Source organism: Nycticebus coucang, chromosome 21 (assembly GCF_027406575.1).
Source record: "Nycticebus coucang isolate mNycCou1 chromosome 21, mNycCou1.pri, whole genome shotgun sequence".
Classification (NCBI taxonomy): domain Eukaryota; kingdom Metazoa; phylum Chordata; class Mammalia; order Primates; family Lorisidae; genus Nycticebus; species Nycticebus coucang.
The window spans coordinates 41,395,662-41,419,092 of NC_069800.1; the positions used below are offsets into that span (position 1 = coordinate 41,395,662).

The 23,431-nt window shown below is 45.4% G+C and overlaps 1 protein-coding gene across 2 annotated transcripts; it reads left to right on the forward strand.

Moving 5' to 3' along the window:
* The first annotated feature begins 954 nt into the window (after positions 1 to 954).
* DYNLRB1 (dynein light chain roadblock-type 1) lies at positions 955 to 22,939 on the forward strand. Of its 2 annotated transcripts, XM_053574396.1 has the most exons (5): positions 955 to 1,035; positions 11,342 to 11,417; positions 18,446 to 18,613; positions 20,835 to 20,926; positions 22,548 to 22,939. In XM_053574396.1, exons 1-4 carry the CDS (start codon positions 1,033 to 1,035, stop codon positions 20,903 to 20,905), a joined length of 318 nt encoding a protein of 105 aa, XP_053430371.1. In that variant the 5' UTR covers positions 955 to 1,032; the 3' UTR covers positions 20,906 to 20,926; positions 22,548 to 22,939. The 2 variants fall into 2 exon arrangements, with proteins under 2 accessions (XP_053430371.1, XP_053430372.1); XM_053574397.1 differs by lacking the exon at positions 20,835 to 20,926 and having other exon boundaries at positions 957 to 1,035.
* Positions 22,940 to 23,431: the final 492 nt, after the last annotated feature.

Sequence of the window (23,431 nt, forward strand, 5' to 3'; positions counted from 1 at the left end):
ATCTTACTACGAGGCACACGACGTCAACATATCCCATACCAGTAATATGAACCTTGATCTGGTTAAGGTAGTTATCTGCTAGGTTCCTTAGCTGTAAAGTCATTATCCAATCTTTAGTGTAGCACCCTGGAAAGAGCACCAAATCTTTCCCCCACTGAAAAGCAGCTACCGTGGAATGAAAATTTGGAATCAGAGCATCACCACTGAATTCAAGTTTCAATGACTCGAAGAGGCGGCATTTGTAAAGCATCAGGGATACCGATACTCATTATGCTACTGGAGATAACGCATTTTAAGAGTTCAGCACGGTTACGTGGCACGAAGGTTACCAAATGGCCGCATATTTGGGCATAACTTAACTGCTAGAGGATCCACAAATTTTTGCAGCGTTTGAGAACGGGAAAATGTAGGGCTCGGAAAAGAAGTGAACCCGTTGTAAAGGTGAGAGAATGGTAAGAGCACGGACACGTGCGGAGGCTTCTCCACGGTGACGCAGAGGTGAGGCTAAGCGCGGATTCCGACGTCCCTAGGCGCCCAGGCCAGCCCCGACCAATTCATCTCAGAACTTGCATGGAATGTTCTTGAGGGGGATCGCTTTGGACATTCCAGAGATACCTAAATACAGTTCCAACAGACTTCCCTAGGTCTTCAGCGAATGTCGCCTCTGGGCGTCTCTCTCTGCCTCAATCCGGGCGCAACCCGGGTCTCAACACCTTCTTCGCTTTCATACTCTCCCTCCACCCAGGTGTCCAGAGGCAGCTCAGACCCGATTAGGAGTTGAATGCCTCTTGCGACATCGAGAGCCAGCACCTTTTCAGCACATATGGAACTTCCCACAGCGAAAAGCGTTCTCTTGCTTCGCTTTGGGACTACTGATTTAACAGCAGCTCGTCCACCCGCCCACGCCTCACGCCCCACACCGGCTCCTGATAGGCTGCTGGAACTGTCCGTTTTGACAGGAACCGCGCAGGCGCAGAAAGTCAGGGACTGCCCTGCGCGTAGGCGACCGCGGAGCTCCGGGATCGGTCAAAAATGGTGAGTGTCCTCTCAAGGTTGTGGCTAGCGGCCGCCCACCATCTGCACCGGGTCTGATATCCTCTGTAGATGGAGGAGTCTCAGAGCACCGGACAAGGAATCCATGGGGCTGGGCGTAGCCGGAAAACCGGGCAGAGCCGTCTGAAAGGCGGAACCCGGGCGGCGCGGGCCTCCAGACCCCGACCGAGGCGGGGCCACCGGATCCCGCTGCCTCTTGACCGGAAGCGGGAGCCCAGGCGTCGGCGTGGAGTCGGAGGGGCTGGTTACTATCTACAAGCCCCCGCAGCCTAGTGTCCTGGGCCTTTTTTCGCGAGGCCAACCTTGAGAACGTTTCCTGGAAGCTCACTTAGTGGCAGGCTCTGCTAAATGCTTTATACATATATCTTGTCTTTATTCCTCCTCACGGTTTAGTGAGGTAGACGCGACCCTTGACCTTATTTTGCAAAGGGTGAAACTGGGTGCTTTGCCCCAGGAGATGGAGGTGGAGTTTGAATCTTAGAAGCGTGGTTGCCGCTGTTTTGTCTGCATGGCTCTTTCGAGCCCCTGGGACTGGGCGTGTGAGCCAGGAACGAGTGGGGTCTGCTCTTGGGAATCTCAAAGCCGCCTACTTTGCTGGCTGCGTCTGTGGGCGCTCTGCACCTTCCCGGGGTTTTGTGTTTTGTTGTTTTTGATCTTAACAGTTTGTACAAAGTTGAAAAGGCCTTTTAAATGTTAAATTATGTGAGTGCGTTACCTTCTCAAAAATCTTACTTAGAAATCTAAGGCATATAAGAAAAACTGTATAGCCGGGCGTTGTGGCGGGCGCCTGTAGTCCCAGCTACTCGGGAGGCTGAGGCAAGAGAATCGCTTAAGCCCAGGAGTTGGAGGTTGCTGTGAGCTGTGTGAGGCCACGGCACTCTACCGAGGGCCATAAAGTGAGACTCTGTCTCTACAAAAAAAAAAAAAAGAGAAAGAAAAACTGTAAAGCAAAAAGAAACAATGCCATCACCTAGAGGCTACACCGCTTACGGTTTTTTTCTTCCCGGTGTGTAGTTTAGCTCGTATTAAAACTGAGTTCATTTGTGGGTTCTTCTTTCTTCATTATTATGCCATAAAAAAGTCTCCATATCATTAAAAATATGAAATAATGCTTCAATACTTAAAGTTTAAACTGGGGTTTTAAGTTTAAAATTTAAACTGTAAGAAACGGGGTTTTTATTTTTTGAGACAGCGTCTTGCTGTGTCACCCTGGCTAGAGTGCAGTGACGTGATCATATTTCACTGCATCCTCAAACTCTAGGATTCAAGCAGTCCTCCTGGCTCAGCCTCCAGAGTTACTAGGACTGCAGGCATGCACGGCCACACTTTGCAATTTTTTTTAATTTTCTGTAGGGACAAGGGCATGCTGTGTTGCCCAGCTGATATTGTATTCATGGGCTTACAGAGTCCAATTGCCTAGGCTTCCCAAAGTGTTGGGATTGTAGGCGTGAGCCACTGAGCCTGGCCACCAACGTTAATTTTTTGGTATCTAATAGTTGTACATATTTGTAGGGTACATGTACTGTTTTGACACATTTGGCACATCTTTGTGTCAAGAACACTTAAGAACTACTGGCTACTTTGAAATATAACTTACTGTTAATGATCATCCTGCTGTGCTATCAAACACTAGAATTTATTTCTTCTATCTCAGCTATATTTTTGTACCCATTAACCAACCTCTTCATCTATCACTCATTCCCACTCTCTGGTAACCATAGTTACACTCTCTACTTTAAGAGATCAACTTTTTTAGCTGGCACATATGAGGACACGTAAGAGTGAAAGCATGTAATGTTTTGCCTTTGTGTTCCTGGCTTATTTCACTTAATATAATGATGTCCAGTTCCTTTCCGTTGCTGCAGATGACAGCATTTCATTCTTTTTTACGGTTGAATAATAATCTTCCATTGTGTGTATATATGTCACATTTTCCTCATCTGTTGCTGGACATGTAAATTGCTTCCGTATCTTGGCTATTGTGAATAGTGCTGTTATAAACATAAGGTGCAGGTATCCCTTTGATACACTAATTTGTTTATGTGAGATAAATACCCAGTATTGGAATTGCTGAAATACAGTAGTTTTGTTCTTTTTTTTTGTAGAGACAGAGTCTCACTTTATGGCCCTCGGTAGAGTGCCATGGCCTCACACAGCTCACAGCAACCTCCAGCTCCTGGGCTTAAGCGATTCTCTTGCCTCAGCCTCCCAAGTAGCTGGGACTACAGGAGCCCGCCACAACGCCCGGCTATTTTTTGGTTGCAGTTTGGCCGGGGCGGGTTTGAACCTGCCACCCTCGGTATATGGGGCCGGCGCCTTACCAACTGAGCCACAGGCGCCGCCCCCTTTTTTTTTTTTTTTTTAATAGAGATAGAGTCTCACTTTATCCCCTCGGTAGAGTGCTGTGGCGTCACACAGCTCACAGCACCTCAAACTCCTGGACTCAAGAGATTCTCCTGTGTCTGCCTCCCAAGTAGCTAGGACTACAGGCGCCCGCCACAACACCTGGCTATTTTTTTTGTTGCAGTTTGGCTGGGGCAGGGTTTGAACCTGTCACCCTTGTTATATGTGGCCAGCGCCCTACTAACTGAGCCACAGGTGCCGCCCATTCTATTCTATTTTTAATTGTTGGGGGCAGTAATTTATTTTTTCTTTCTTTCTTTTTTTCTTTTCTTTCTTTTTTTTTTTTTTTTTGAGACAGTCTCACTCGGTGGGTCTGCCTGGATAGAGTGCCATGGTGTCATAGCTCAGCAGCCTCAAACCCTTGGGCTGCTTATGCAGTCCTCTTGCCTTAGCCTTCCAAGTAGCTGGGACTAGAGATGGCCTGCCACAATTCCCAGATAATTTTTTCTATTTTTAGTACAGAAGAGGTCTCACTCTTGCTCAGGCTGGTTGCAAACTCCTAAACTTGAGCAATCTACTGGCCTCAGTCTCCCAGAGTGAGCCACCATGCCCAACCTGGTTTTGCTTTTTTAAGGAGACAGTGTCTCCCTATGTTGCTCAGGCTGGATTTGAACACCTGGGCTCAAATGCCTCAGCTTCCCAAATAGCTGGGAACATAGACATGACTACCATGCCCTACTAGTTTTAGTTTTTTGATAAACCTCTATACTGTTTTCCATAATGGCTGTAGTAATTTACATTCCCACCAACAGTATTTAAGAGTTCTCTTTTTTCAGCATCCTTACCAGCATTTGTTATTTTTTTGTCTTTTTGTTAATAGCTATTCTAACTGGAATGAGGTGATATCTCATTGTGGTTTTGATTTGCATTTCTCTGATGATTGATGGGTTGAGTAATTTTTCATATACCTGTTAGCCATCTTTTTCTTTTGAAAAATGTCTATTGAGATTCTTTGCCCACTTTTTAGTGGGATTATTTGTTTTTTTGTTGTTGAGTTGTTATTTCCTTGTATATTCCAGATATGAATCCCTTGTCAGATGAATACAAATTTTTTTTTTTTTTTACAAATTACAAGTTGCCTCTTCACTGTTTTTCCTTTCTTCTCCAGAAGCTTTTTAGTTTAGTTTAATATAATCCCATTTGTTTATTTTTATTTTTGTTGCCTGTGCTTTCAAAGTCTTAGCCATAAATTTTTATTTTTATTTTTTTTTTGGTTTTTGGCCGGGGCTGGGTTTGAACCCGCCACCTCCGGCATATGGGACCGGCACCCTACCCCTTGAGCCACAGGCGCCGCCCCATAAATTTTTATCTAGACCAATGTCCTAAAGCATTTCTCAAGTGTTTTCTTCTAGTAGTTGTGTGGTTTGGGGTCTTATATATTAAGTATTTAGTCCATTTTGAGTTGATTTTTATATGTGGTGAGAGAGAGGGGTCTAGTATCATTCTCTTGCTAATAGATATCCGTCCAGTTTTCCCATCACCATTTATTGAAGAGACTGTCGTTTTCCCAATTTGTGTTCTTAGCACCTTTGTCAAAACTCAATTAGCAATAGCTGGGGGTAGTGGCTCACTCTGTTAGTCCCAGTGACTTGGGAGGTTGAGGTGGGAGGATCACTTGAACCCAGGAGTTCAGAGACCAGCCTAGGCAAAATAACAAGACCCATTATGTTAAAAGGAAAAAATATTTATTTCCGTGTTCTCTATCCTATTCCACTTGTCTGTATGTCTGTATGTCTGTTTTTATATGTCGCTACCATGCTATTTTGGTTATTGTAGCTTTATAGTAGATAACATAGAAAATGCATGCCTGTGACCCAGTGAGTTCAAACCCAGCCCCGGCCAAATTGCAAAAAAAAAAAAGCCAGGCGTTGTGGTGGGTGCCTGTAGTCCCAGCTGCTTGGGAGGCTGAGGCAAGAGAATCGCATAGGCCTAAGAGCTGGAGGTTGCTGTGAGCCGTGTGATGCCATGGCACTCTACCGAGGGCAGTAAAGTGAGACTCTGTCTCTACAAAAAAAAAAAATGCAGGCTCTGTGAGGTGGCTCATTCCTGTAATCCAAGCACTGTGGGAGGCCAAGGCAGGTAGACTGCTTGACCTCAGAAGTTTGAAACCATCCTGAGCAAGAGTAAGACCCCATCTCTACTAAAAATAGAAAAACTAGCCAGGAATCGTGGTGAGTGTCTGTAGTCCCAGTTACTCAGGAGGCTGAAACAAGGGGATCCTTTAAGCCCAGGAATTTGAAATTTGCTGTAAATTCTAGTCTGGGCAACAAAGTGAGACTCTGTCTCAAAAACAAACAAAAAAAAAATGCACGTGGTCCCATGTTGCTACCCCATAGTAACTACTGTTGGCTGTTGAGTATGTTTCCTTCCAGATTTGTTTGATACATAAGCACATTTATATATAAGCTGCTTATCATATGAAACTGGAACATACATATTTATAATATATATTTCATTCTGCAGTTTGCTCTATTCACTTAAAAAAAATACATTTTTTTGGGCAGCGCCTGTGGCTCAAGGAGTAGGACGCTGGTCCCATATGCCGGAGTTGGTGGGTTCAAACCCAGCCCCAGCCAAAAAAAAAAAAAAAAACACACACACAAAAAATACATTTTTCTGTGTCATTATACATAATTCTACTTCTTTTTAATGACCATAGAGTATCCTGTTCCCTGTACATATTTAGGTGGTTTATAGATTTTTACTCCAGACATAGCTGCAGTAACTGTATTGTGGGGTTGTGGGTTTTTATTATTGTTACCGTTGCCCTGGGTGGAATGCCTTCGCGTCAGCCTAGCTCACAGCAACCTCAAACTCAGTCTAGCTCACAACAGCCTCAAACTCCTGGGCTCAAGCAATCCTCTTGCCTCGCCCTCCTGAATAGCTGGGACTACAGTTACCCGCCACCACACCTGGCTAATTTTTTTTTTTTTTTTTTTTGTAGCAGGCCTGGGCCGGGCCAGGTTTGAACCCACCAGCCCCAGACCACGTGGCCAATGCCCTAACCACTGAGCTACAGGCGCCCAGCTATGGCTAATTTTTTTTAATAGAGATGGGGTCTCATTCTTGCACAGGCTGGTCTTAAACTCCTAAGCTCAAAGGATCCTCCTGCCTTAGCCTCCCAGAGTGCTAGGATTATAGGCATGAGTCGCCATACCCAGCCTGTAGTAACTGTTCTTATCTTTTTTTTTTTAACTTTTTGGCCAGGGCTGGGTTTGAACCTGCCACCTCCGGCATATGGAGCCCGCGCCCTACTCCTTTGAGCCACAGGCGCCGCCCAGTTCTTATCTTTTTTGTACTTATACTAGTGGTTATATAGGACAAATTCCTAGAAATGGCACTTCTGGCATGCATATTTTACATGTTTCTGTCAGCTGCCCCTTAGGACAATGATATAAAAATCATCTGCCATTCTCATCCACTTTTACTCTCCCACACAACTGTTGTCATCTTTGTGTGTTCCCCTTCTTTGTTCGTATATGCATATTTTCAAGATACGCATGCTAGGCGGTTGTTTTTTCTTTTCTTGTTTGTTTTAATGTCCAAAAACATTTAACCTTATTGCTACATTCATCTTTGTGATGAACTATTGAATGACTACACAATAGTCAGTGAAATAGTTACAATTTTGTGAACATTTGGGTTGCTACCAGTTCTTAATTAAAAAGTAATGCTGTAATGATGCTTCTCTGTGTGCGTATGTAGGTTTTTTTGGGTTTTAACTTAGAGTATTTTCTTCAGATTTCTGGGGCAAAGGGATCAGTACTTTGTTGGTCTTTGCAATATATTGTCCTTAGCTTTCCCAAAAGGTTGTTGTTTCACCCTTGTACTGTTTGCTATAACAAGGCCAACATTTAAAAAGAAAACTCAGCATTAGTGTAATTTTTCATTTCTTTCTTTCTTTTTTTTTTTTTTGTGAGACAGTCTCACTTTGTCACCCTTGGTAGAGTGCTGTGACATCATTGTTCACAGCAACCTCAAACTCTTAGACTCAAGCGTTGCCTCAGCCTCCCAAGTAGCTGGGACTACATGCGCCTGCCACAATGCCAGGCTGTTTTTAGAGACGAGATGTCACTCTGAATCAGGCTGGTCTTGAACCTGTGAACTCAGGCTATCCACCCACCTTGGCCTCCCAGATGCTAGAGTCCAAAGGGTTGGGAGTTAGTTAACATCAAGCAGTGCATGAGGGAGGAGGGGGAGAAGCTTGTTTCCTTCAGAAGAGGGGAAGCAGGGCCAGGGCTGGAGGCCAGGACTCTGGGCAGGCTGTGTTTGCCCCCTGCTGTCCGTTCTCCACACAGCAGCCAGAGCCTTCCTTTTGAAACATCAGATCTTAACTACTCTCCGCCTCAAAACTTGTAGCTCCAGGAATCATACCCAGTTAAAACTAGTCCTTGGTCTGCCAGGCCCACTGTGATTTTTCCTAGTTGCAAATCCCATTCTTTCCGTTACTCACTGGTCTTCAGCCACACTGTCTCCTTTGCTTCTCATTGAAAGTGTCAGACCTTACCCACCCCAGGGCTTTTGTGCTTGCTCTTTGTGCTGTCTAGAGTACTTTCCAGAAGTCTTCATGGCTAGCTCCTTCATTTCCTTCAGATTTCTACTGAGCTATCACCTTAATGAAGCCTTCTCTCATGATCTTATTTAATATTCCCATCAGCTCCATCAGAAGCTTGTTTAATATTCCCATGATCTAGATCCCCCTTCCCTACTGTGTCTGACATCGTTTTTTTTTTGTTTGTTTGTTTGTTTTGTCTTGTTTTTTTTGTAGACAGAGTCTCACTGTACCACCCTCGGGTAGAGTGCCGTGGCATCACACAGCTCACAGCAACCTCTAACTCTTGGGTTTACGCGATTCTCTTGCCTCAGCCTCCCGAGCAGCTGGGACTACAGGCGCCCACCACAACGCCCGGCTATTTTTCTGTTGCAGTTTGGCCGGGGCTAGGTCCGAACCCACCACCCTCGGCATATGGGGCCAGCGCCCTACTCACTGAGCCACAGGCGCTGCCCGGCATTTAGTTTTTTACTTTTTGTTGTTTAATAACTGACCTACCCTCCAGCTCTCCCACAAATGTCAGCTTCAAGGCAATCCCTTCAAAGGCAGAGATTTTTGTTACATTTTGCTCACTCCAGCATCCCCAGGCCTAAAACAAAGTCTGGCACATAGAAGATGCTCATATAGTTAATTGAATGAATTGCAGTCTTAGGAAATTTTGTCTTTTTCATTTGTAGATATCTGGGGAATATTTTGGACCTGGATTCTGACATCTTTGATTTTAACATTCTTTCCCCTTTCTTTCCTGGGTTGATTGCAGATTAAAATTATTCTTACATATTCTTGTTCTTATAATGTTGAACATGTCAGAGCTGTAAAGGCCCTATATCATAGACTTCTGTCTTGGTTATGCAGCAGGGTAGTGGTTAAAATGTTTTTAAATAGGGCGGCACCTGTGGCTCAGTCGGTAAGGCGCCAGCCCCATATACCGAGGGTGGCGGGTTCAAACCCAGCCCCAGCCAAACTGCAACCAAAAAATATCTGGGCGTTGTGGCAGATGCCTGTAGTCCCAGCTGCTCGGGAGGCTGAGGCAAGAGAATCGCTTAAGCCCAGGAGTTGGAGGTTGCTGTGAGTTGTGTGATGCCACGGCACTCTACCGAGGGCCATAAAGTGAGACTCTGTCTCTACAAAAAAAAAAAAAAAAAAATGTTTTTAAATAGAAATAGCACTGTAGAATAAAAAGGACTGTTTTAGGGGGAAAATAAAACCTTATCTATAATTAGCTGCTTTTAATGTAGGTTTTGTGGCTGGGAGAGGTGGCTCACACCTGTAATCCTAGCACTTAGGGAGGCCGAGGCAGGTTTACTGCCTGAGCTCACAGTTTCAGGACCAGCCTGAGCAAGAGCAAGACCCAGTCTCTAAAAATAGCTGGGCATTGGGGGGGTGGGGAGGCCTGTAGTCCCAGCTATGTGAGAGGCTGAGAAAAGAGAATCTTTGAGCCCAAGAGTTTGAGGTTGCTGTGAGCTGTGAGGCCAGGGCATTCTACCAAAGGTGATAAGTAAGATTCTGCCTCAAAAACAAACAAAAAAAAAAATGTAGCTTTTTTATTTTTTTCATAATCTCCTCTACCCCTCTTGTTTTCACATGGTTACAGTCACCACACAATTTATTTTTGCATTTTGCTGTGTTCAATTAACATCATGGCACAAACTTTTATGGTAGTATAACATGGTCTCATCACCATTGTTCATGTGTTTTTTATGTGGATATTCCCCATAATTTACTTGGCCTTTCCCCAACTGTTAGGCATTTTTAGTTCTTTCTCCATTTTGCTGTTGTAGATGTCACTGCAGCAAACATCTTGTTGTGTTGTTCTTTTGAATTACTTCCTTAGGATGAAGTCCCAGGAGAGTCATCATGTCGGACTGAGTACCGTAGAGTATTGATCACTATAGTTAACCACCCTGCCCAGAAGAGCACCTGGCACACAGTAGGAGCTCAGTGAAAGCCTGTTGAATTACTCAAGATCTTATAGGTGCTTGGCTCACTGTATTGTATACAGAACCCCGTCATTTTACCAGGCTCCAGATTTTAGAGGCATCAGTCTATTTCCCATATTATTAGAAGAACTTGTTTGCATTTGAGAGTATTCTTACATCACAGGGGAGTAGGTGGCAGTGATTGTTGGCCTTGTGCCTTCCAGAAAAACAAGTATTCATTTCATTGTGCTGTCTCCACCCCTTGTTTAGGATCCCTACCACCACCACCAAATCATCAGCCATTGGGGGTGGGGAACCATTTTCTTTTGGTAAATGAGCCTCTGTTTCTAATAGCCCTCAGTCTTTTAGGAGCTTCTGATTGGATTCTAGACCAGTCTGGACAAGGCCTTCTGAGAACAAGCACACTTCAAGGCCATTTTCCAGCTACAGTAATATTTAGGCCTAGTTCAGTTAAGCAGCTATTTATCATGCTCCCACTCTGCAAGCCATTGTAGAGTCTCTGAGTAATTAGACACAGTACCTAGTACGTGTACCTGATAGAGAGGTACAGAAAAGGCTTTGGAAGTCAGAAGTAGACAAAGACTCCATTGAGCTGGGGCATCAGTAAAAGCTTTGGGGAGTAGGCGATGTCCACGGTGGTCTAGAATTTGTTGGATTTTAGCAGAGAAGAGGCCTTATAGGGTAAAAGGATGGGGAAACGGAGGTATGAACATGTACGTGAGATTGGTGGGAGTGATAACATGGAAGGCCTTGTTGCATGGCAGAGGACCCAGACATGTGATTGTTTCTACTGTTTACAAATTTCACGTTCTAGAGTCTCCCACCCTGAGTAGTTTCTAGATAATCAGGACTGATGAGCCCTTTCCTAAGGCACACTTCTTGTGGCTATTTGCCATTTGTCACACTGTCCTAGATGCCAGCTTATTAAGTCACTGAGTTATTCTCATGGAGTCATTTTCCTTTGAAATGTTTTCAGTTGTGCTGTTTGCGCCACAAATTATCAAGTGCCTTCTTCATGTCAGACACCACTGTTTGAATTTTTTCAAATCATCGGAGTCCTATCCCCTGCTATGCCAAATATATGAGTTATGGATGTGTGTCTACTCCTGGGAATGGTATTTATAGCCTACTCCCAAATAGCTGAGAGGAGAAGGATGAAAGTGCATGATGGACAAAGGGCCAGGAACAGCCCCCTCCCTGTGGGAGGTGTACGCAGATGCTATAGGTGCTGGTAGTGGTAGACTGAGGACCTGAGGGGCTTTGGAGGAGATGCCGAGTGCTCAGGTATTAGTCGTTTGTTGTAGGGAGACAAATGTGTGATCATCTGCTTAGGCTATAAAGAAGGTAATCTAACCTGCTGGTCCCTCCTAACCTTGGTCTTATTTTCTGACAGGCAGAGGTAGAGGAGACACTGAAGCGACTTCAGAGCCAGAAAGGAGTGCAGGGGATCATCGTAGTGAACACAGAAGGTACACCCCCCTCCGCCATGGTCTGACCCAGGAAGGCCCCCATAATCAATCCAAACATAGCGTCACCTTGCTGTTTACTAAGCAAGCCCCTTTCTGTACCTGATCTAATTTTAAGGGTGTTTTTTGGCTCGGCGCCCATAGCTCAGTGGTTAGAGCGGCAGCCACATACACTGGGGCTGGTGGGTTCGAACCTGGCCCGGGCCAGCTAAAACAACAATGACAACAACAACAACAATAACCATGCCGGGCATTGTGGCGGGCACCTGTAGTCCCAGCTACTTGGAAGACTGAGGCAAGAGAATCGCTTAAGCCCAAGAGTTTGAGGTTGCTGTGAGCTGTGATGCTACGGCACTCTACTGAAGGTGACACAGTGAGACTTGGTCTCAAAAAAAAAAAAAAAAAAATGAAACATCTTCAGTGTTCTCACTATGTTATCCTCGGTAGAGTGCTGTGGCATCCCAGTTTACAGCCACCTCCAACACTTGGGCGTAAGCAATTCTCTTGCCTCAGCCTCCCAAGTAGCTGGGAATACAGGCGCCTGCCACAACGTCCGGCTATTTTTTGGTTGCAGTTGTCTTTGTTGTTTTAGCTGATCCAGACAGGGTTTGAACCCACCACCCTGGGTGTACGTGGCTGGCACCGTAACCACTGTTCTATGAGCACCAAGCCCAGGCAGCACAATTTCTGATGGTCATAATCATAGTTGTTACTCTTTTATATATGTTTACACATGAGTTTTTTGTAATTTTGCTTCCTATTTACAGTACATAAGCCTCCTGAATAGCTGGGACTATAGGTGCCTACCACCATACCCAGCTACTTTTTCTCTTTTTTTTTTTTTTTAGTAGAGATAGGGTCTCGCTCTTGCTCAGGCTGGTCTCAAACTCCTGAGCTCAGGCAGTCCACCCGCCTCAGCCTCCCAGAGTACTAGGATTACAGATGTGAGCTTCCTTTCGGCCGGAGATGCCATCTGCCAGTAATTCACCAAAATGACAAACACAAAGGGAAAGAGGAGAGGCGCCCGATACATGTTCTCTAGGCCTTTTAGAAAACATGGAGTTGTTCCTTTGGCCACATATATGCGAATCTACAAGAAAGGTGATATTGTAGACATCAAGGGAATGGGTACTGTTCAAAAAGGCATGCCATACAAATGTTACCATGGCAAAACTGGAGGAATCTACAATGTTACCCAGCATGCTGTTGGCATTGTTGTAAACAAACAAGTTGAGGGCAAGATCCTCGCAAAGAGGATTAATGTTCAGATTAATGTTTGTATTGAGCATATTAAGCACTCTAAGAGCTGAGATAGCTTCCTGAAACATGTGAAGGAAAATGATCAGAAAAAGAAGGAAGCCAAAGAGAAAGGTACCTGGGTTCAACTGAAGCGCCAGCCTGCGCCACCCAGAGAAGCCCACTTTGTGAGAACTAACGGAAAGGAGCCTGAGCTCCTGGAACCCATTCCCTATGAATTCATGGCATGATAAGCATATAACATAGCACACAGGAGTACTAGTGGACCCATGTTTTTAGGCGCAAGAACCTATTTATTCCGCATGAGCTCATGGCATAATACGTGTACAGCATAGCACACAGGATAACCAATAGACCCCATGTAACAGTGATACAAGGTGCTGGATCCTATTTCCCACGAATTCAAAAGTCAATCAATACTTTGTCACATTAAATGGCAAGGTGCCTCCCTGAGCTGCTGGAACCTCTTCCCCGATGAATTCATGGCATGGTAGATACAAATAATAGCATAAAAATGTTTCTTGTTCATTTAAAAAAAAAGAGGATTACAGATGTGAGCCACCAGGCCCAGCCTGATTGTGGTTCTGCTAGATAATTTTCCTGCTGACTTACTTGTGCCTACAGTTCCCCCCATTCTCCCAGTCTTCTGGGAGGTAACTTGAACAACTAGAATGGTACAGACGCTCATTTTTCCAAATCACACTAGGTGTGGTGAAGAAGGGAACTAACATTTTATCACACACTTGCTCTTTGCCTAGCGTCCAGCTGCTGCTTTACAAACATATTATTTCATTTATTCCTTAAAGTACCCCTGTTATGGGCGGCACCTATGGCTCAGTGAGTAGGGCGCCGGCCCCATATGCCGAGGGTGGCGGGTTCAAACTCAGCCCCGGCCAAACTGCAACAAAAAAATAGCCGGGCGTTGTGGTGGGCGCCTGTAGTCCCAGCTGCTTGGGAGGCTGAGGCAAGAGAATCGCGTAAGCCCAAGAGTTAGAGGTTGCTGTGAGCCGTGTGACGCCACGGCACTCTACCCAAGGGCGGTACAGTGAGACTCTGTCTCTCCAAAAAAAATAAAATAAAGTACCCCTGTTATTTCTATTTTGCAATGGAGAAAACTGAGTCTAGAAATTTAATTGATTTGCCTGCCATCCCAGAGCCAGGATTTAAATCCAAGTCTATGTGAGTGTACGTTTTGAAGAACTAGAGAGTAGCTGCTGGTTTAAGGCCCAGGCCCTGATGATACAGGCAGCAGTAAGGACAGGGGCTACGGAATCCAGCAGTTGTGAGTTTTGTAACCTTGGGCAAGTCACTTAACCTGTAAATGTGGACAATAGTTATATTTACTTGAAAGAATTAACTGAAAATGAACAGTGTAAAGCATTTAGTATGGTATTATCACCATCAATTTGGGGCTGTGAGGCATTTGTTTATACAAATCCAATTACCTGATCAGCTTCCCCAATTGCAGTGGTTTTCAACCTTTTTTATCTCGTGGTACACTTGAACCTATAAAGTTCCACAGGACACTGAAATTATGTTGCTCAAAAAAAAAAAAAGGTTAAAAAAACATTTAAAAAATACAAAAAAAGCTAAAAAAAATAGATTTTTTTGTGCTTTGAACTTTTTTTTTTAAATAATTTAATTAATGATCTTTAAAAATTTTTTTCAGCACACCGGTTGGCCACATTGGTTCCCAAATTTATCCATTCATTAAAATCACCCTGGGGCTCTTGTTGAATAGCCTCCATGCTAGAAAGTTTGATTTATTTAGGACTAAGGCAAGACCTTGGAAATCTGTGTCTTTACCAGGCACCCCAGGAGATTCTATGACCAGACAAGTTTAGAAAATTCTATATTAGGGAATAGATTCTAACCAGAAGAGGCTGCAATGAGAGCCACGGGCCTAAAACTCATAGCAGACCTGTATTCGTCTGAAGGCTTTCCGTTGGAGAGATTTCAAGGATGTGTTTTTAGGGCTTCGTTCCTTAAGACTTAGGGTTCTTTGCTATCCCTGTAGTAGAGTTGGAGGCCCAGGTCCCTGCTTTCCACTTTAGTCAGAGCAGCCCCACTCAGATTCAATGTATTCCTGCATTGGTTTTAATTTGGGGGAAGAGTTTGACCAATTAAAACTACCCTACTAGTATATACAAAAATAACATAAACCAGTGTGAGGCTGGGAGGGGATAGCTATGCTGGGACACTGTTGCTGATAGCAACACCTTGGCTAGTAAAGGCAAGGCCAGGACCATGTCCAACTTACCTCCATTCCTAGTGTCCATCTAGCACATGTGCTGGATTCGGATCAGTGAATGTTTATTAAATGAACAAACCACAATCAGTGATGCCATCAGCCCCTTTGATTTGTGGTAATTCTACTTTGAGGAACATGTTCAAAGGAAATAATCTCAAAGGAAAAAAACAAATGTTTACAAGCACATTAGATGCTATAATCATTAGAATAATTGTAATAGACTATAATAGCTAACATGATTGAAAATAATAATACCTTTTTCCAGATCCCATTATAAATACTTCTCATACTTTAGTTCATTTAATCCTTAAGATACTCCTATGAGGATGGAACTATTAATAGCTCTGTTTTTGTTTTTTTTTTTGAGACTGAGTCTCAAGCTATCACCCTAGGTAGAGTGCCATGGCGTCACAGCCACAGCAACCTCAAACTCTTGGGCTTATGCGATCCTCTTGCCTCAGCCTCCCAGGTAGCCGGTACTACAGGTGCCCACCACAATGCCCAGCTATTTTTTGGTTGTAGTTGTCATTGTTGTTTAGCTGGCCAAGGCTAGATTTGAACCCGCCAGCTCCAGCGTATGTGGCTGGCACCCTAGCCACTTGAGCTACAGGCACCAAGCCTAATAGCTCTGTTTTATAAATGGGAAAACGGAGGCTTAGAAAGAGGTCAGATAATCTATCCAAGATAAGGAGGACATGGTAGAACTGAAGTTCCAGTGCTATGCTTTTGGCCACTGTCCAGGCTGTTCCCCAGTGCCTGGGGCAAGGAATGACTGACGGAGTAGAATATTAGCTCCAGGGATGCTCTGTAGCTGAGAGTACAACCTTGGCAGGTGTGAGTATCTTGTCAACATGCAGAGATGGATAAGCCATTGGATAAGGATGGAGAAGCCACATCAGTGCACACTTCTTGGGAGCCGATTTTCTCCAGAAGGAGTCATTCCTATTGTCTCTCCTGGGGGCCTCTGCAGGCCATAGTCTTTGTGTTCTCTGAGAATTATTTTATTTCATGTTGGTTTAGGCCTACCAGTCTCAAGGCTTGGCAAGATCTGGGCTGTTAGACTCCTTGACCTTCTCTTTTTATACACCACAAGGCCACCTTCTTGCAGATCCTTTGCTTTGTGGTAGCAAGGCCCTTGTAGCCTTAAGGAACAGTCATATCCCTCAGGTTGGGAATGGGATTGACTATGTGTGTGGTTTTGATAACAAATTAACACTTACTCAGTATTAAACATTCTTACTAAGCATTCTTAAATGAGTTAAGCCCTATGCAGTCCTCACAGCAACACTTAGAAGCACAGGCATTATTTTACAGATGAGCCAATGGAGGCTAAAGAGGTTAAACCACTTTTGCTGAGGCCACATATCTGTGAAAGGACAGAGCCGAGGTGTAAGCCTTAGTCATATTTTGGGCCCAGGACTCTGCTGATCAGACCCACAAATGGCCATGTTCCTAGTGCTCTAAGAAAACAAGATTGGGGCTCGGCACCTTTAGCACAGTGGTTATGGCACCAACCACATACACCAGGGGTGACAGGTTTGAACACGGCCCAGGGCAGCTAAACAACAATGACAACTGCAACAACAACAACAAAATAGCCAGGCATTGTGGTGGGCACCTGTAGTCCCAGCTACTTGGGAGGCTGAGGCAAGAGAATCACTTAAGCCCAAGAGTTTGAAGTTGCTGTGAGCTGTGACACCACGTCACTCTACCAAGGGCGACCAAGTGAGACTCTGTCTCAAAAAAAGAAGACAAGTTTGGCCAGTTTCTTCCCACTCAGTGGACAGACCAAAGGACGACCAACTTTGGCTGATCGCTAGGCTGGCCAGTTAGGGGCCAGGTTAGCAGTGCCTGGGCCCAACTCATTTGTGAGGAGCCACATTCTTCACAACTGGACATCAGCTGGTGGAACTCATGGATGGAGCCTTCTGCTAATATGTCATGGCCAAGTCACAGGCACCTGATGACCCAGTTGTGGCCTGGGTGGCTCAAGTTAAGCCACATTCCTCAGCTCCATGACACTAGGCACCATGCAGGAAACAGGTCCATTTAGTAGTTCAACTCAAGGAAGCCATCCTCAAAACCAAAGGTGCATCATCATGTTCCTGTGCAATTAATTTTTTTTTTTTTTTGAGACAGAGTCTCACTATGTCACCCTTCGTAAAGTGCTATGGCATCACAGCTCGCATCAACCTCAAACTGTTGGACTTAAACAATTCTCTTGCCTCAGTCTCCCAAGTAGCTGGGACTACAGGTGCAACAACACCTGGCTATTTTTTGGTTACAGTTGTCATCATTTAGCTGGCCTGGACTGGGTTCAAACCTGCCAGCCTCGGTATATGTGGCCAGTGCCCTAACCACTGTGCTACGGGCACCGAGCCCTTGTGCAGTTAATTTTACCGTAAAAAAGCCAGCCTAGGTACCTAACTGCAAAGGAGTAATAAACTCTGTGGACTGTCCACATGTGGCCTCTTTTAAAGAGGTAGCAGTGCTGTTTGCAAAGGTTAACCATACACATAGAAACCTGCTTTACATGCCCTTTTCCAGCCACATACTGGGAGCTGGCTGGTCAACGCACGGCTGAAGCCTGAGGAAACTCCTCGAGGAATTTGCCTTAATTAAACTTTGAACTTTAGAAAAAAAAAAGAAAAAAGAGGGTTGTGCGCTGCTCTAAGTAAAAAATAATATTTTTACACTGAAAAAAAAAAGAAAAGAAACATGCTTTAATTTGGGGGCACAATTATATGTGTAGATAGTGTATTTAACATTTGGGCCATAAGCCTTCTCTGGGTAGGACTGGTACTGGTTATGTCTTAGCACAAGTTGACCTTTTTTTTTTTTTCCTACTTTTCAGTATTTAGAAATTTGTAAGAGCTATCCTCTTGGTTCTGGTTCTGAGCATTACAAATTGATAGTCTCTCTTCTCGTTGCTGGGAGCCAGTCTAGGAAGCACAGCCCTGGGGAGGGAGCCCTGTAGTAAAGCCAGCGGGCCACATGTGAACCCTGGCCCCCTTGCTTATCTGCCATGGGACCACAGATAGGTCACCTCACTGCTCAGAGTTCTGGTGGCTTAATTGACATGTGAAGGGATACTACCCACAGAGTAATTCTGGGGCCTGGTGCTGAAATACATCAAGTGCTTAGCACTGTGCCTGTCACATAGCAAGCCCTCTGTAAATAGTAGCATTGATTTTTTTTTGTTGTTTTTGTTGGAGACAGTTTTACTTTGTTGCCCTCAGTAGAGTGCTGTGACATCATAGCTCACAGCAACCTCAAACTCTTGACTCAAGTGATCATCTTGCCTCAGCCTCCCAACTAGGTGTGTGTCGAACTCCTGAATTTAAGCAGTCCACCCACCTCAGCCTCCCAGAGTGCTAGGATTTCAGGCGTGAGCCACTGCACCTGGCCTAAGAGCTTTGATTGTTATCTGCAAGTCCAGTGTTCTAGGATAGAAGTATGGGGTGGGAGCTTGGCAGAAAGGAGCTCCAACGTCCTGCTCGGTCTCCTTCTATTTTCCCCTCAGGCATTCCCATCAAGAGCACTATGGACAATCCCACCACCACACAGTACGCCAACCTCATGCACAACTTCATCTTGAAAGCACGGAGCACTGTGCGTGAAATTGACCCCCAGAATGACCTCACCTTTCTTCGAATTCGCTCCAAGAAAAATGAAATTATGGTTGCACCAGGTAAGGGCTTTTCCACTTCCCCACTTAGGAACAGATCCTCACAGCACATTCTCCATGGCTTATGAGGAAGTCCCAGCACATTGGTGTTTCTAGAGGGTCCAAGAAGAGAATTGAGTTGATGCTTTGTTGCCCAGCCAACCTCCAGCTGATATCCTGCAACAAATCCTTACAGTGACTCTGGGCCATAGGTGGGGGTGGGGGATCCTGGTCTCACAGGGCAGATAAACATGTAAACATAACCCAGTATCTCCTTTGCCTCGACATGGGGAAATTCACAGGGGCATTTGAGACACCGAGGAGGGTCTAATCAAGTCTGCCTGGGTCCATTGGTAGAGGCTTCCCAGAAGAGGCAACCCTGGGGATCTGAATCTTAAGGGCATGGGAAAGACTGTGAGCACGGGCGAAAGGACAGAAAAGCCATGTTTCGAGGAAACATAATTCAGTGATTCTGAACCAAAATCTAAAGCATTTTATCCCTGAAAAAAATACTCTTTGCCCACCTGTGGAGGATAGTCCTATCTCTCTAGGCCCCACATACTGGCTTTTCCTCCAGCACTGGAACAGACTGCTGTTTGGTTTACACAGTGTTTGTCTTGCAGCAGGGGCGATATGATACAACCAAAGCCTGTCTTTAGGCCTTAGCACCATTCTCAGGATGATAAGATGCTCATCCTGAGAGGAGCCCACAGGCCTGAGCACACAGGAGGGAACAACAGAAGGGCCACAGGGCTACCCCTCCTTCTCTGCCTCTCCTCACTCTCACTCAGGGCCTGGAATGGTAGACAGATACTCCATGATGGCGTCTGTCATTACTTCCTTCTCACCTATGCCCTTCTTAGGCTGAGCCACGGAGTTAAGCGTTCAAGAGTCACAGGAGCATGTGATGATACACGTAGGTCACAGCACAGCTTATCTGGGGCATCAGAGTATGTGTGGGAAGGAGTAGGAGGTGAGACTTTGGTCCAATTTAGAAGGGTTCAAACACCAAGTTCAGCTACATGGACTTAAGCCTATGAGCAGTGGTTGAAGGGAGGAGGTGATATGATGATATAGCCTGGATGAAGGAAGACAGTGGGGTGTCTGGGAACACTTAGTGCCCCTAGGCCTGCCAACACAGATGGTGAGGAGGCTGGCTGCAAATTCTGAGGTAATTTGATAGAGAGGCAGCCACTCCCATCAGCACACCAGTATTAGTTCTGTCCCCAGGTCTGCTCCAGCCCAGCCCAGCCCACCTTCCTAGAGGACTGGGAAGGAAAAAAAATACAGAACCAGTCCCAGAACAATAGAGCCAGTTGCCACAGTCCACAGACTCCCTGGACACTTCCTAGAGGGGTGAGAATAGAACATATCAGTCACAGAGAAGAACATAAGAATAACTCTGGAGCATTTATTTCAAAAACATGCTGTACACTATTTAATGCATCCCATGCCAAGTGATGCCTGATTTGTCCGGGAAAAAAGACTGCGAGAGGGCACAGAATCTGTTTTCCTGGCTTTATCTCATAAGTTTGACCTTGGGCAAGTCATGGAACATTCCCCTACTGACATCTGTAAAATGTCAGGTAAATATCAACCACACCGCTCCTCCTGTCTGGTTGTGTTGGCCTGGATTGAGGAAAAAAATCTTGGAATCACATTTGAATGGAAATCCCTCCCAGTACTCCATGCTGTGTGACTATGGAGGACAAAGCTTCACTTCCATAAAATCGGGCCAGAAATAGTCCCTTTACTCACCTTGTACATCAGAGTGGACCTATGTTACCCAGTGGCCCACCTGGAAGCTCAGAGTGTGAGGCAAGGGCAGATGATGTTGCCTCCAAATCAGGCAAACTCTCCAACAGACATGTCTCCTCTGGAAGGGCAGAGTCATCTGAAAGTACCTGGCCATCCACATCTTAGCTTGGCAGCAAAGACATTTCCACTTGGTCTTGAGAACCATTCACAGCCTGTGAGTGGGGTTAGTGCTTGAGTTCAAGATGGGCAGCTGGGCAGCCCCCAATTAGGGGTTCTCCTGGGGGTGGGTCACGGGCCCAGAGGTCTTACAGCCTTATCAGTGGAGGTGAGGATCAAGTGAACAGACCCCTGCCTGGACGACACAGGGACCTGCAGTGAGCGAAATGCTCCCTTGCTCTTCCTCTGTCTAATACACACCTACATCTTGTCCTGCTGGAGGCTGTGTGACATGTTGAGGTCATCTTCAATGCAGTGTGTGTTTCTTCAGGACAGCCTCACAGCTGCCTCTCAGAACACTCCATCCTTGTCACTTGGCTAACCAGATGCTTATCTTCCTAAGTCTATCTCCTCCACTAGACAGTAAGTTCCATGAGGGCAGAGACTTACAAGCACAGCGTAAGCTTTTAACAAATAGCTGTTGAATAAATGAATGAAGGAATGACTTCCTAAACCACCGCCATTGCTGATAACACCACTGCTGTGGGTTAGGGGTGGGTCAGCAATGGGGATGGGGCCAGGGCTGTCCCGGGCATGGAATTGAGGATGAAAACCAGTTATTTGACACTTGGACACATCCACTGGCCACCATGGTATGGCCAAGAAAAAAAAATACAAAGTTTTGATGCCAGAACTCCGTGGGCAGGACCACTGACCTGTCTTCAGGAAATTAAGGCTGGGCTGCTTTAAGATTGCCATAGAGCATGGGCCCCGGGGCAGCCCTTAGCATTAAACAGGCCTAGATGCTGCATGTGAGGTGGCCCCATGTGACTATAATTAGCACCCTGTACTTGGTGAGCAGCCCAGCCCAGAAAGGAGATCCATGGTCCTTCTACCCACCTAATCTGACTCATTGACCCAACTGAGAAGCTGCTTCCCTGGCCACAAATAGCAGCAGGTAGTTTGAGTTTGGCTTAAGACATATGTACCAAATTTCACCCCATCCTAGCCCAGAACAGCCTGTATAAAGAGACATTTTAAGACAGACTTTTGGTTTTCACTTATTAACCTCACTAAAATAAAGCTGAAGAAACTCGGCATAAATAATCTTTAACACACTAATTCTCACAAAACACTTGAAGTATTATTGGATTTAGAGCTTAATACTTTGGAATAAAAGACAGAGTCTTACTATTAATTACCCTTGGTAGAATGTGGTGGCATCACACAGCTCATAACAACTGACATTAACCCAAGACCTGTGAGGTTATGGTTAGAATTTCATCTTTGACGCTAACTGGATAACCTCAAGCTAATAGTTCTTTAAGAATCTGCAGTATCGGGCGGCGCCTGTGGCTCAGTCGGTAAGGCGCCGGCCCCATATACCGAGGGTGACGGGTTCAAACCCGGCCCCGGCCAAACTGCAACAAAAAAATGGCCAGGCGTTGTGGCAGGCGCCTGTAGTCTCGGCTACTCGGGAGGCTGAGGCAAGAGAATCGCTTGAGCCCAGGAGTTGGAGGTTGCTGTGAACTGTGTGAGGCCACGGCACTCTACCGAGGGCCATAGAGTGAGACTCTGTCTCTACAAAAAAAAAAAAAAGAACCTGCAGTACCAGCATCACCTGGGAACTTGTTAGAAATGAAAATTCTTGGGCTCCTTCTGAATCATTCAGTTTGGGGGTGGAGCCACAGATGATTGGGATGCCTTCTAGTCTGAGAGCCATAAACTGGAATGTCCCCACCTGGAAAACAGGAATAAGACTGCTGCCTATCTGATGCTACTTACTCTCGTGGGGAGGATCAGAACAGAGGATGCATTCAGTGCCTGCTGCCCAGTGAAGGAGGAGACTACTTGCAGGAGCCCCCACAGGAAACTTACAAGTTTATCTTCCGTTTTCCCAACAATTGGAATTAGCCTAAGCACTGATGCTTTATATTGCTTTTCTCCCCTACCCCCATTTTATGGTTAGTGATTCAATTATGTGGTTGTTAGATTTTTTTCTCATTTGACAGGTAGTAATTTGTTTACCTTTCTTCTTTTGCAGATAAAGACTATTTCCTGATTGTGATTCAGAATCCAACTGAATAAGCCACTCTCTTGGCTCCCTGTGTCATTCCTTAATTTAATGCCCCCCTAAGAATAATAATACTCATCATGTCAGTGGACTGGCACGTGGAAATTGCTTCAGAGCCCACTCAGACCAATCCAGTGACCATTGGTGGGCTGGCAGCTCTGCCCACTCTGCCAGAGGAATCCCCCCCACCCCCGCTGCACCAGTCTCTCCCAGAGCTCCCAGGAGGGCCGTCTTTCCTTTTTTTCCAGGTTTTGGAGCAAGAGTTTATGAGAAATCCACACCCAGCTTCCTTCTGACCTTCAGTTCACTTTGTCACCCTTGGAAAAGGCTGTTTTTCTTTAACTAAAAATAACTGAAATGCTTGCCCTTTTGTTGTGTCTTTAAACACTAGGTTGAGCAGGCTTTCCCTTCCTGTGTAACCACACCGTCTGAAGCCTCCCTAGCCCTGGGGCAGACTGTGTTCCTGAGAGGCCTGCTTCTTGTTGCGCCTGTGGCCATACTCAGTGTAGCTGGGTATATAATTGGTTCCCCAGTTTCTGGGCCTCCTGTCCTTAGACGTACTCTTTATCACTTCCCACTCCCACCAGTGTCCTGAAAGATGTTTTCTACTACACTTCCTGGGGAAAGGAGTGAGTGATGTTTATTGAGGACCCAGAATGCACTTGACTTCCTATACAATAGCTGGTGTCACCTCAGGATACCCTATAGGCAGGGCTCTAGAGAATGGCTTGCCTAAGGCCCCACAGCCATAAGCACAGTCCCCAATTCAGATAGCCCTTTTTTTTCCACACTGCCCACTCTGGAAACCTGGGAGGTCTCACAGGCTGAGCTCATCCTGGTAAACATCTGCCTCC